The 14521-nt window shown below is 38.6% G+C and overlaps 1 protein-coding gene across 7 annotated transcripts in view; it reads left to right on the plus strand.

Moving 5' to 3' along the window:
* Positions 1-14521, plus strand: part of LOC140482978 (tyrosine-protein phosphatase non-receptor type 14-like) — a 259454-nt gene that overhangs the window by 224844 nt on the left and 20089 nt on the right. For all 7 annotated transcript variants that reach the window (XM_072580789.1, XM_072580788.1, XM_072580790.1 and 4 more), the window contains 3 exons: positions 1308-2779; positions 3493-3642; positions 14193-14411. In XM_072580789.1, coding sequence (XP_072436890.1) covers positions 1308-2779; positions 3493-3642; positions 14193-14411 — 1841 coding nt within the window. The remainder of the gene's footprint in view (positions 1-1307; positions 2780-3492; positions 3643-14192; positions 14412-14521) is intronic.

Below are 14521 nucleotides of genomic sequence, written 5' to 3' on the forward strand. Positions count from 1 at the left end.
ATAACTATGCAATAATTCAGAAAATGAGTGGAGAAAAGTTGGAAAAGGAAGGAACATGTAACTGGATTTAATTGGATGAATGGGAAAAACTGGTCTCTTGTTCATATCGTTAGTTCCTGCTGTTGAAAAACTTATTTGAATTGAGTATGTATTTAGTTTTATTCACTTCAGTTTTATGTATTTTTAATGTGTGCTGTTAGCTGTGTGAATACATTGGCAAACACATTTAGAATCAATTATTATGAGAAGATGCCTTATTCATACCATTGTCATATCAAGAATTTTTCCTGTAAGTCACTTGCAGTAGATGTAAGCATGTCTTATTACACACAAACATAGGAAATAGGATCTGGAATAGGCCACTCAGGCGAAAGTGAGGACTGCAGATACTGGAGATCTGAGTCAAGATTAGAGTGGTGCTGGAAAAGCATAGCAGGTCAGTCAGCATCTGAGGAGCAAGAAAATCAACATTTCGGGCAGGAGCCCTTCATCAGGAATAAGGGCTCATTCCTGATGAAGGGCTCCTGCCCGAAATGTCGATTTTCCTGCTGTTCGGATGCTGCCTGACCTGCTGTGCTTTTCCAGCACCACTCTAATCTTCACTCAGCTCTTTAAGCCTACCCCACCATTCAGTAAGATCATTATTTGACTTTAACCTCAACTCTCCATTCCTTCCTCCCCTGTTAACCTTTTACCTTTTTGCTTATCATGAGTCTGTCTGCCTCTGTCTTAAAATATTCAAATCTTCTGCCCCTGCCACCTTTTAATGAAGAGAGTGCCAAAGACACTAACCACTTTGAGAGAAATAATTCTCCTTATCTCTGTCTTAAATGGACAACTCTTAATTTTTATTACAGTGATTCTCCCACAAGAGGAGATATCCTCTCCACAGCAATCAAAACCTCTCACATTTGGTGTTTTAATCAATCGCTTCTTAATCTTCCAAAGTCTAATGGATATGAGCCAAGCTTGTCCAACTTTCCCTCATAAGAAGACTTAATAAGTCCAGGTATTAGTCTAGGAGACTTCTTTGAAATGCCTCCTACATGTTTACATTTTAGCTTAAATAGGGAGACCAGTACTGTACACACAATTCCAGGTGTGGTCTCAGTTATACCCCGCATAACTGAAGCGTATCACCCCTATTTTTGTAGTAACATGCCCCCTGAAAGATGTGGCACAGATTGTGTATATAAAGCCAGTGACTTTATTGTAGACTGAGATATCATCTCTGTGATCTTGCATATAGTAAAGCTTTAAACTGCAGTCATTTAATCATAATTTTTAATTGTTCATGTTTATTTTAGATAGCATTTACCATGGCAATGAGGAAAGATTCTACTGCAGATCTCAGTCTAGTTTGGATAGATGTCCAGTGGAATATAATTACATGAATGGAACTGTGCCAAATGGTAGTGTATATAGTGCTTCTAGCATGAACTCATTGAATCATTCACAAAACTTCATCCAGGCATCACCAGTGTCTTCTAATCTCAGCATTCCTGGAAGTGACATCATGCGTGCAGATTACATCCCCAGCCACAGGCACAGTGCTATCATTGTCCCCTCATATAGGCCTACACCTGACTACGAGACTGTAATGAGGCAAATGAAACGAGGCGTCATTCATATGGATTGCCAAAGTCAGTCATTGAGAAACCTTAATATTGGAAATACTCATGCATACAATCAGCCGGAACCTATGGTTTACAGTCAACCGGAAATTAGGGAGCGATCGCAATATCCCTCTCGATATGGGTCAAAGCACAGTTACAGTAAACCTGTAGCCACTTCTGCTCAACAAAATGCCAGCCATCCAGCATCTACCCGGACAGCAAATAGTGCAATCTCACACACAGTAAGCACACCAGAGCTTGCCAATATGCAATTACAGGGTACTCAGAATTACAGTACTACCCACATGTTGAGAAACCATTTTTGTAGACCACCCCCTCCGTATCCACGTCCTCGGCCTGCCACTAGTACACCAGATCTTGCCAGTCACCGCCATAAGTACGTTAGTGGCAGTAGCCCTGATTTAGTCAGTCGGCGGGTCCAGCTCTTTGTGAAAACGTTTCAAGAGGACAGTTCACCTGTCGTGCACCAGTCCTTGCAGGAGGTCAGTGAACCCCTCACAACAGCCAAACATCATGCAGCTGTTAACAAACGTCACAGCCTAGAGGTAATCAGCAGTATGGTACGAGGTATGGAGGCCATGGCACTGAAAACTTTAAGTGCTTCAGTCCCTCAACGTAGGAACACCATGCGTGACCAACGCCGTCAAGACGACCAGGTTCAAGAGGTTCAACAGCAACCTTCATATCATCACAAGAAGACACTGTCGGATGCCACAATGCTAATTCACAGCAGTGAAAGTGAAGATGAAGAGGAGACCCCTGACTATGATGTTCAAATACCAACATTTAATCACAATATAGACTATCGAGCCCAGCTGCAGGCAGCATTGGCAAAAATACCAAACAAACCCCCTCCTGAATACCCAGGCAACAAAAAAAGTATAAGCAATGGTGCCTTAAAACAGGAACAAGCTAAAATGTCAGAGTTTGCTATCAGGAACAAACTGCCAGGTCCTGAACTGGATACATTCTCACGAAATGAACAAATGACACTTAATGGGTCTTCACTTGGGCCATCCATTTCTGAGCCTGATCTCACCAGTGTGAAAGAGCGTGTCAAAAAGGAGCCAGTCAAAGAAAGACCTGTATCGGAACTGTTTTCTACTGAAGACAGCATTGTGGAAAGGGAAATCATGTTGAGGGTAATTGTCTTTATTTCTAATATCATGGATGCATATTTATGCAACTGGAAAAATGCTGGTTTATCATTTATCAAAGGGTTAGAGATACCTTGTTTCATATCCATATTGTATAGCCAAAAATTATAAAATATCTTTTGTTATATGGAGAGATAATTATCTGTATTAATAGAAATTTTTGTGTGTTGTTCCCGCAGAAAAAAAAACACAACAATCATATTATAGTTTTCTTAAAGTTTATTTTTCTTTTTAAAGTTAATACTTAAAATATTAAAATCAGATCCACTTCTTGAACAAGGGAAATTGTGTTCTTGGGTTTAAGCACAATCTGTTTTAAAAACTCTTTGCCTTATCTCCATTTTTTTAAAATCCAAAGTCAGTTCAATGCTCCCATAAATCATTGAGTTCAATTAATTGTTTTAATTCAGTTAAATGAAATCACTATGCCATTCCTAAATATTTTTCATTCCTAGTCTGATTATATTCATTTGCTGATAAAAAGTGAAAAATGGTGCTTAATTATGTAAAGTTTAACATTTGATAAACAGAACAGTATTTTATGGATATTTTTGGAGTCAAAAGAATGCTATTTGTAATGGTCACCTGGGTTCAATACCTTTGTTAAGCCAATTGTTGAAAGATAAAAGAATTGGTATTATTTTTCCTTTCGAATATCATTGCCAATGACATTAGCATTTCTTCTTCCCCATCCAAAGAATTTAGAAAAGCAGAAACTAGCAGCAGCAGCAGAAGCCCAAAAGATAGGGCCACTGAAGTGGGCGGCCCTCAATGGACTATCAATGGCCAGGGTTCCAGTGCTCGAGGACAGCCAAGATGACACTTCAAAGGTCCCAATGGATGAAAGGGTGAGCATATTTCATGTAGTGAAAGAAATTGTAATGCTTACAAGAATAACCTTCCTGTTTGCAGCCTTTTTATGTTGCTCAATTTGACTTGTTTGATCATTCATTGACTCAGGATTGAACATTATTTATATATTACTGAAGACAAAAGCAGAAGTAATAACATCAGTAGTTCCACATTAAACATATTATGTTCTGAGGAATCAGTCTACTTGTCATTTGCTAAACATGTCATGTTGTCTTTGAGTTATAATTGAGGTGATGCGATAGCATACGTTAGGGTTGCCACCTGGTTCGAGATAACACAAATATAAAATAAACTTAGGACCTTTCCTCACAAGACTGTCAGAAATTATGTTAAAATATGATAAAAGTGTTTAAAGCCATGAAAGGCTGAGATAAGCTTATATAAAAGCAGACTTGGTCATTTAACAGCCATTGATGCAAGACGTAATGAAAGATTTACGATATCTTTATACAGTGAGTCAAGAAAATAGAATTTACTTCCAGGATTAGTCATGGAGGTAGAATCCAAGTAAACATTGAAGGTTAGATTGAATAATGGAAAGAGTGGTTAAGGTAACTGGCATCGTACATGAGATTAGGACTGTTTTGTTGAATAGAGAGTAAATAGTAAAGCCACCCAATTATGTCAAACATTTTGTTTTGGTATTACAGCTTCTATAGGTATTCTTTGTACATCTGTATGTCTTTACATGTAAGTATTGCATAAAATAATAAGCTCTACATTGGTTGCAAAACAACAGGTTTTCCCTCCTATTATAAATGATTTAATCTTTACTCTGTTCTGACATTACATAATGTGCTGTTTTAAATAAGATTACCAAAGAGGAATGACTGAAAAGTTGTAATCTTTATATATTTGAAGCACAACTGACTCATAGTACTGGATTTGAATATTTGAAAACCATTTGTGTTGTTATTTTTATTGAAGTTATCTCTGTGGCTCTTAGGATCTTTCCTTCATCAAGGCTTGTGTAGCAATTTCCCTATCTTCTTGCTGACCTATTGACACAACCATATAGACCTCGTCTGTTAAGTCCCAATTGTCAGGAAAATGTCTTAGGAATTAACGGATTTTGAGAAGATTTGTAGCTCAGCTTGAGGTTCTGGATGTAAGTTCGCTTGCTGAGCTGGAAGGTTCATTTTCAGACGTTTTGTCACCATACTAGGTAATATATTCAGTGAGCCTCTGGACAAAGCATTGCTGGTATTTCCTGCTTTCTATTTATATGTTTGGGTTTCCTTGGGTCGCTGATGTCATTTCCTGTGGTGACGTTGCTTCCTATGGTGATGTATGTCCTATTCTTTTTCTCAGGGGTTGGTAGATGGGATCCTAGTCAATGTGTTTGTTGTTAGATTTCCGGTTGGAATGCCATGCTTCTAGGATTGCACGAGAATACACCACTAGTATGGTGACGAAACATCTGAAAATGAACGTTCCAGCTCAGTGAGCAAACCTACATCCATGTCTTAAGAATAGTTTTCTTTTCTTTGATGATATCAGGCTGTTACCGCCTAAGACAGTATTTGTTGCTCATCTCTAATTGCCTTTGAATGGAGTAAGGACTATGCCATTTTAAAGGAAAATTAAGAGCTAACCATTTGTTCTGGGTCTCAAGATAAATGTAGGCCAGACTAGGTAAAGATAGGAAGATAACCTTCCTTAAGGACATTAGTGAACTACTTAGATTTTTTGCAATAATCAATGCTAGGTTCAGAGCCACAGATAATTAAGGCCATATTGCAGAATTCGCAGAATAGATTCAATCCAACAATAAATCCAACAATTCCTTAGGAAGGACTCCATATCTATAGTTCATTAAAAAGGTTAAAGGTTATATTTGAGGGAAAAGGACATAATTGTACAAAATAGGGTGGCAGGTCAGAAGATTGGGCAGAACACACAAAAGAATGACAAAAAGATCAAACAGGAGTGAAATCTAAATGAATCAAACTGGTATTTTGTGTTGGTTTTCACGATAGAAATTTAACCAACATCTCAGAAATAGCTTTCAATAAAGAACTGGAAGGGAGGGAAAAATTCAGGAAAATTACAGTCACCAAGAAAATAGTACTTATCAAATTATTGGAAGTATGGGCCGACAAGACCCCAGGTTCTGATGTTTCCATCTTAGGGTCTTAATAGTTAGTGTGATAATTATGTGTTGGTTGTAATTTTTCAGAATTCATTAGATTTGGAGAAGGTTCCATTTGATTGGAAAATAGTTGATGTAGCTCCTTTATTCCAAAATGAAGGAACACAGAAAACAGGAAATGATAGGCTAGTTCACTGTCTCACTTCCTTTTGAAGAAGAGAGTTGCAAAAACTTGAAACCTTCTGAGGAACAAAATCTCCTGGTCTCTGCCTTCAATAAGTGACCTGAAGTTGTAAACCGTGACCCCTGTTTTTAGATTTTTCCAGAAGAGAAAACATCCTTCCCACAATTCCAGATCCACCTTGTTGAGCCCCCTCAGAATCTTGTATGTTTCAATGAAGACATGTTTTCCTCTTCCTAACTCCAGTGCATACAAGCCTAACTTGACTAGCCTTTCCACAAAAGATGACTGCTTATTCCAGGGATTGGCCTAAAATGCTTTCTCTGAACTGCCTGCAATGTATTTCCGTACTTCCGTATATAGGGAGATGGAATGTTGTACTCTAGATCTTTTTCTCTCAAGTACCCTTTATAAATGAAGAATAGCCTCCCTACTTTGGTACTCATTTTTTTTTTGCAAAACAAACATTATATTTACTTTCTGATCTACTTGCTGTGCCTACCCACTAACCTGTTTTTCATGCATTTGGCATCCAGGTGCCTTTGCATCCCAGAGCTCTGCAATCTGTTACCATTGTGAGAATATGCTAGTCTTTCTTTATATTCTGCCTGTGGAAATGGACAGTTTCTTTTAGGTTTGGGGTGAAAGGGCTCCCAATGTCACAAATAAAATATTTTCCAGGTTGGTGCTTTTTTTTTACCCCTGCCCCACTCTTCTGTCTCTTTATCTTTATTTTGAATCGTTACAAAAACATTAGCAAATGAAGGCTCAGTCCAAAGGAGTATCTTGTAGCCTTGAACAAATTACTTTTTATTATTATTATCTTTTGGATAAGTGTTGGTATGAGAGACATGTCATTCCCAAGCCAATTCAAATATTTCACAACATGTTTTACTTTTTAATCCTTTTTAGGCAGTATTTCTGATCAGTTTTCTATGCTGTATAAAGGTATAGCTATTAATGAAAATAATTGCTATACCTTCTCTCCCTTTTCCATTTGATCTGCAGTATTAATATGAATCTAGACTTGTCAACACACTAAACAATTTAAAACATGAATTTATTACAGTCCAGTATTGAAGGAAAATCGTTGAGTTAGCAAAAATATCTGAGCTGAAACAAAACATGTTATTCATTGTTTGCTTTCAAATGTGCTGCGACAAAAGAGGGTGTGAGTTACTTATAGGTTAAGTGAAATTGATGTAAGACATTTTTGGGTACAAGGTGCTGTTGACCCATTATCTATCTTTTTTGACCCATTGGGAGTCAAGAGTTTTTGAATGCAGATTGGAAAATGGAACAGAGAAGATGGCCAGATGGCCATGATCTTATATTGAGTGGTCAAACAGGCTCAAAGGAGATCTCCTGCCTTGCAGTCCTATCTGCCCATCTCTTTTCTCCTCTTCCATTTCTCCAACTTCACACATACTCAGGATGAGTCTTGTCAGGTGTTGAGAAGTAGCACTACCAGGATCAAAAGTGGGAACTGACTCCTTGCTGGCAGGAATTTGGAAAATCTGGAATTGTTGCAGAAAACTGGGGCGATTGAGCTAGTCCTGACAATCAACGGTGAAGGCTGTGAGCGGGGTCGCATTTACTATGGTGGCAGCCTCCTGGTGCAAGTTAAATGGTGATGTATGAGGAAAATGATCCTTATTTGGTTGCCTCGATAGTTCATTTGTCCACCTGAATAACAACTGTGATGTTGATGTGCCTGCTACTAATAATATATCAAGGTTATCCAAAGATTTTGAGCTTCTCTCCCAGTGCCTCCCCCCTCTCATTACCAGCCTGTTATTATAGGACTGGTACACCTAATGTGACTTACATTTTATCCTGTTATTTGATGAAAGGTCCAGAGCTATTCTAATGAGACAAATCTACCTGAGAGTCTGACTCAGCATGTAATTTTAGTTTGAATTATCCAGAATTTCAACTTGCCTAGGGGTATTAAACCAAAGAAACTTTGTGATTTAGAATACAAGTCTAATGATCTTACATTTTATGGAATGGTTTATCTCAGCTCCACTCACTTTCTCTCACCTGAAAATGTGGAGTGCGATGATGGCCTTACTGCAGTAAATTTCAGTTTGGCTCATCCACCAATCGAGACTTGTTCAAGTAGGACACTGGGTGGGAATGGTTCTGAGGTAGTCATATATATGGACTTTAAGGCGTTTGATAAGTTTCCCATTGGTAAACAAATAGAGAAGGTGAAGTCATATGAAGTGCAGGGTGTTCTAGCTAGGTGGACAAAGAACTGGTTGAGCAACAGGAGACAGAGAGTAGTAGTTGAAGGGAGTTTCTCGAAATGGAGAAAGGTGACCAGTGGTGTTCCACAGGGGTCAGTGTTGGGGCCGCTGTTGTTTGTGATATACATAAATGATCTGGAAGAGTGCACTGTTGATATGATCAGCAACTTTGAGGATGACACAAAGTTGGTGGAGTAGCAGAAAGCATAAGGGACTGTCAAAGAATACAGGAGGATATAGATAGACTGGAGAGTTGGGCGGAAAAATGACAGATGGGGTTCAATCCATACAAATGTGAGGTGATGCACTTAGGCAAGACTAATTCTAGAGCAAATTATACAATGAACAGAAGAGCCTTGGGAAACGAGAGATCTGGGAGTGCAGGTCCATTGTACCCTGAAGGTTGCTGCACAGGTCATAGAGTCATAAAGAAGGCATATGGTATGCTTGCCTTCATTGGGCGGGGTATTGAGTATAAGAGCTGGCAAGTCATGTTAAAATTGTACAAGACATTAGTTTGGCCACATTTAGAATACTGTGTACAGTTCTGGTCGCTACATTACCAATAGGATGTGGATGCTTTGGAGAGGGTGCAGAGAAGGTTTACAAGGATGTTGCCTGGTATGGAAGGTGCTAGCTATGAAGAGAGGTTGAGTAAGTTAGGTTTGTTTTCATTAGGAAAAAGGGGATTGAAGGGGGACCTGATTGAGGTTTACAAAATCATGAAGGATATAGACAGGGCGGCTAGAGATAAGCTTTTTCCTAGGGTGAAGGATTCAGTAACGAGAGATCATGATTTCAAGGTGACAGGTGAAAAGTTTAAGGGGAATACACATGGCAAGTACTTCACACAGAAGGTGGTGGATGCCTGGAACACGTTGCCAGAAGAGGTGGTAGAGGCAGGCAAGGTAGATTCTTTTAAGATGCATCTGGACCGATGCATGAGTAGGTGGGGAGCAGAGGGATACAGATGCTTAGGAATTGAGTGACAGGTTTAGACAGTAGATTTGGATCGGCTTAGGCTTGGAGGGCCGAAGGGCCTATTCCTGTGCTGTAAATTTTCTTTGTTCTTTGTGGGGAAATGGAATCCATCTTGTCCTCACATTGCGCTCACTCCGATCAAAAGCTGGGTCTGCTCTAATTGGCCTAATTTCCTCCTCATGTTCCCCTGCAGCCCAATCGACACATTTAGCAAAAGGTGACATAATTTATTCAACAAAGTCCTGAAGAGAATTTACAGAATAAGTTTCATTAGTGTGCCGATGGCGTTTTTACAATATGTCTAGAAGTCCCCAATGTGTTTCACAATTCATCTTCCAATTTCTAAGAGAAACTGAGTAATAAAAGAGTTTTGACACATTGTCTAGGGTAAAGATGTAATATAAATACAGTTTGTGAATATGGCTGCTAACACCTGCATTATACTTGTGTGTGTATATATTGAAATAGTTCTGGGGATCCTTTATAATAACCTGTTTACTGCGAAACAACTGATCTCTATTCAGTAAAGGTGACAATTGAAGTTGTAGTCTCGGAAATTCCATGCATATTCTGAGTGAGTTCCACTTAAGTTACCTTTTAATATGGCACCTTTTGTGCATAAACGCATCCCAAAGTTCTTCGGAGAGGTGTAATCAAACTAAAAATCAGGGATGAACCAAAGAAAGAGATATTAGGAAAAGTGATCAAAAGCTTCATTGAAAGGTGCAATTTTTAGTGAGTGTGGTCTTAAAGGAGGACACTGAGCTAAGGGCTTTGAGGGACAGAATTCCAGAACATGGCTCCTAAATGGCAGATTGAACAGCTGCCAATGGAGGGGGAAGAAGGGTTACAAGCAAAATAGGTTAAAGGACTAGTAGCTGTGTATGACCTTTTATAGGAAACTGCCTGCTGTATGTTTGGTTCAGTTGAGATTTATGCAGAGTAGGAAACCTGACAGGAGAATATTGGAATAGTTGAGAGTGGGTCTGACAAGGCATGGTTGAGTGTTTGAACAGCAGAAGAGCTGAGAAAGGGATTGAGGCAACTAATGTACATCAAACCTAATTCAACAGAGAAATCTTTACATACAAGGGAATGAAGTTTCATTGTTGAAAAGAGTTCTACAACTGGAAGAAATGTACAATGTTGAGGTGGAACTTCTGTAATTCTTGTAGTTCTGGAATAAACATGGAAGTTTGGTTACTGCTAGCAACTTTAATATAGTGCGTGCGCACACACACACACACACACACACACACATGCAGAACCCCCCCTCTCATGTGCACACACATTCACTCCCCGCACTCACACCCATGCACGCGCCCTCTCACAGGCTTACACCCCATCACACTCACGTACATACTTGGCCAAGCCTATACACATGTACACACACTCTTTCACATGTACTCAAACCACATGCACACACCTGCTCTGTCTCTCCTGCATTCGCGCACACACAAATTTGTGGGGTGGAACTGTCGTTGCAGAATTATTTTGCTCAAAAACTGCACAAATCCATGTAGGATTCTGAAAGTCCTACTTTAGAAATAAAACTGACTCACATTGGGACAGACTTTAAGTTCACACCTTTAATATATTGTCTGAGCTAAAATAACACCTATTGTTAGATAAACTGAAGCCATCTTGAGAATGTAACTTAAAGGTTTTTGAATTTACATATTTAAGAGCCTAAACCAGCATATCCCATCCTAGAAGATGCAAGACTTAATCTAAGTTTGTTTAATATTACAACTCCGTGACACTTTAACTTTTGCTATAAATTTGGTGTCATATGGTCATGTTCCACAACCACCTGGTGAAAATGCAGTGCCTCAAAAGCTAGTACTTCCAAATATACTTGTTGGACTATAACCTGGTATTGTGTGATTTTTAACTTTGTCCACGCCAGTCCAACCCTGGCACCTCCAAATCATAATTTTTATATCAATACAGTATCAGTGATAACTTAGGAATTTTACATCCCAGATCCATCTCTACGGTCGCAGAGGACAGACTAACGTGGAGTAGTTAACTCCATGAGCTTGTTAATCATTTGACAGTAAACTACCTTAGCTTAGAAATGGGTTTGTCTTCAACCTGATAGACAGGGCTGTACTTTTACTGCTCGAAGCAGCTGTAAATTTCCTTGAATACAAATTACCATTGGAGAGAATACCAAGAGGCTGCTTATAGCTTTACCAGCCTACATCATTTCTGTTAGCACTGTTAAGGTCAAATTTTAATGTTTATAGTTGACGAAAGGTCATGTAATATAACCTGTTGAGGGGGGTGGAGGTTGTTGGTTTGCCCAGTGGGCTGGGCAACTTTTTTGCCATACAGACTTCTTCCAACAGAGTGGGTTCAATTCTTGCACCAGATGAGGCTACCATGAGAGCCTCTTGTTCTGAACCTCTCCCCTCACCTGAGGCGTGGTGACCCTCAAGTTAAACCATAACCATTCATCTCTCTCTCTAATGAGAGAGAGCAGCCATGAGGTCTGGTAAGACAATGGAGAGTTAAGATAGTTGCAGTGAGAGGTGTGTATGTGTGGGGTGAAATTCTAGCAATACATTTACTGTGAAATGCTGACTAGTTCTGTGCTTGGATAAAGATTTGACTCTGCTATGACACAACAATCTGTCAAAATGACCACCTGTTTATTGGTGGGTGGTGTGTTTCCATCTGGAAAAGTTTACAGTTCTCGGACATTAGTGTTTAACAGTTAATCAGCCTGACCAGATAGCTTGCATTCAACTTGGTAATTTTTAGGTGTATGGTCAGTACTATATGTAGTTCTTTGTCATATATTGGTTCATACTATTTTATGGTAAATCAATAAAAGATATATTTAATTTTAAATAGAAGCCAAATTGATGGTCAATGTTTTTGCTTCTGCTTTCAGTGGCGATTCAATGTTGAGCTAATACAAAATGCATTAAAAGTATCTTTGATATGAAGTGTCACTTAAATAGTGTTCAATTTATTTGTAATTGGATGATAGAAGATGCATGAATTGTTAACAAGTTTCTATTGCTGACTAGGCACTGTTTAAGAAACCATTTGTAGCAATGGGTAATATCACAAACCCAAGATAATCTTGTTTTTTGCTTGGTGGATACTATCAAGCATATTGTGTGCACCAGTGTTATTGCATTGGATATCTGACCACTTCTCACAACCTCTCTTGGGGTGGTACGGTGGCTCAGTGGTTAGCACTGCTGCCTCATTGCACCAGGGGCCCGCATTCGATTCCAGCCTTGGTGACTGTCTGTGTGTGGAGTTTGCACATTCTCCCCGTGTCTATGTGGGTTTCCTCTAGGTGGTCCAGATGTGCAGGTCAGGTGAATTGACCATGCTAAATTGTCCATAGTGTTAGATGCATTAGTCAGAGGGAAATGGGACTAGGTGGGTTACTCTTTGGAGGGTCAGTGTGGACTTGTTGGGCTGAAGTGCCTGTTTCCACACTGTAGGTAATCTAGTCTAATCTAAAATTACATTCTATATAAATAGGAGAAAGTGAGGACTGCAGACGCTGGAGATCAGAGCTTAAAAATGTGTTGCTGGAAAAGCACAGCAGGTCAGGCTTATGCCCAAAACGTCGATTCTCCTGCTCCTTTGATGCTGCCTGACCTGCTGCACTTTTCCAGCAACACATTTTTAAATTCTATATAAATAGTCTACTGAATAATCCGAGCCTTTAAGCTTTTAGCTCTGATGGTAATAATGTCATAACAATTTTGAAAGTAACTGGCTATTCAAATTTATTATACTGGATGTTACATAAAAGAATAACAACAAACAACGAGCTTACCTTTTGTTTTGAAAGGCGATTCTCTAACTATGACTTAAAAAGAGCAGATGTGAAAAGTGTTACTTCATGGTTTGAGGAATCTATCAATCAGATACTTCCTTGACTGAAGCATGTCATTAATGTATTAAGTATTAGTGTAACTAGTTCATGTCAGTGAACGTTGATATCCATAGATTTCAGTTATTATGTGCAAGGAAACTGTTTTTCAATTTTAATAAATAAATTGATTGTAAAAGAAACTTCATAAGTTAGTGGCCCTGACATTTTGTGAACTCCGAAATGTGTGCCCTGGCGCCATCTAGTGAGTGTTTTTTTATGAATTTCATTGAGATTTAAACACTGAGAGGGTGACATTGGTCTGTACCAGAGAGATGGGTTTGGAACAAATCGGCAGTTTTATATTTTATATTCCATTTCCTGGGAAAGTATTGTGAAGAATTTTAATTTCAAACCAAATAAAATCAACATTGAGACTATGGAACAATTCTCCAAAAATAGGTTGAACTAATGTCCTTTGAACTTTTCTGGAAAGTGTTGCGGAAACACAAATAATTGCTAATTAGCTCTGAGCCTGTCACATGATTGACATAGACTAATTTTACATCCAAATCTTCTTGGACAAAAGTATTGTGCAATTTGGATGTTTAGTATTTATTTGTTTAATAAATGCATTTTTAAAAAATGTATTTCATTCACACAATTCTCGAATCAAATACATCATGTCAGATAATTGCAAAATGTATAGCTTCATCCTTATTGAATTAAACTGGAAAGACACCAAGATGTCAGGATAGATGAGATTAAAATAAATATTGTAGCTTACTTCCATAATCCATAGTACATAAAAAATAAAAGCAATATTTTCATTATAAACAACATAGGATAAGAAAGACAGGAAAAGGCTCAAAAGCTAAACCAAATGAAATGAAGTAAAATCATACCACTCCGAAGTGGGGGAAAAAACTTTCAGGTTGTCTCTGTATGTAACTGTGTTGTTGAAAGACTGTGTGGGTCAAACTACCTTAGAAGATTTGTCGAGAGCTTGTTTTCCAGCTTGTGGTATCAATCCATCTATTGCCTCTCTACCATGTTAGTAGCAAATATGATAAAATACTCCCTCTATGCCTGCTGTTTATGCAATTACTATTTATTTTCAAGACATTGTATGGAACTCCACTAATATCACATTTGTTTCCATGGAAATGCAGTGTAGAATGCTGGAAAAAAAGCTGGAAGAGGATATGGTGTTTACAGAATATGAACAGATCCCAAAGAAGATAGTAGATGGTGTTTTCACCACAGCAACTCTTCCAGAAAATGCAGAACGGAATCGTTTCAGGGATGTTGTTCCATATGAGGAGAACAGGGTGGAACTTGTGCCAACCAAAGAAAACAATACTGGCTATGTCAATGCCTCCCACATCAAGGTGAGAATGTTTTTCAAGAATAAGGCTTTGGCAGTGTGCTAATTTATGTTTCCATAAATTACAGTAAATGTTATATTAGAACTTCTAACTATATCATGGTCAGACAAGAG

This window comes from Chiloscyllium punctatum, chromosome 11, assembly GCF_047496795.1.
Source record: "Chiloscyllium punctatum isolate Juve2018m chromosome 11, sChiPun1.3, whole genome shotgun sequence".
Lineage (NCBI taxonomy): Eukaryota > Metazoa > Chordata > Chondrichthyes > Orectolobiformes > Hemiscylliidae > Chiloscyllium > Chiloscyllium punctatum.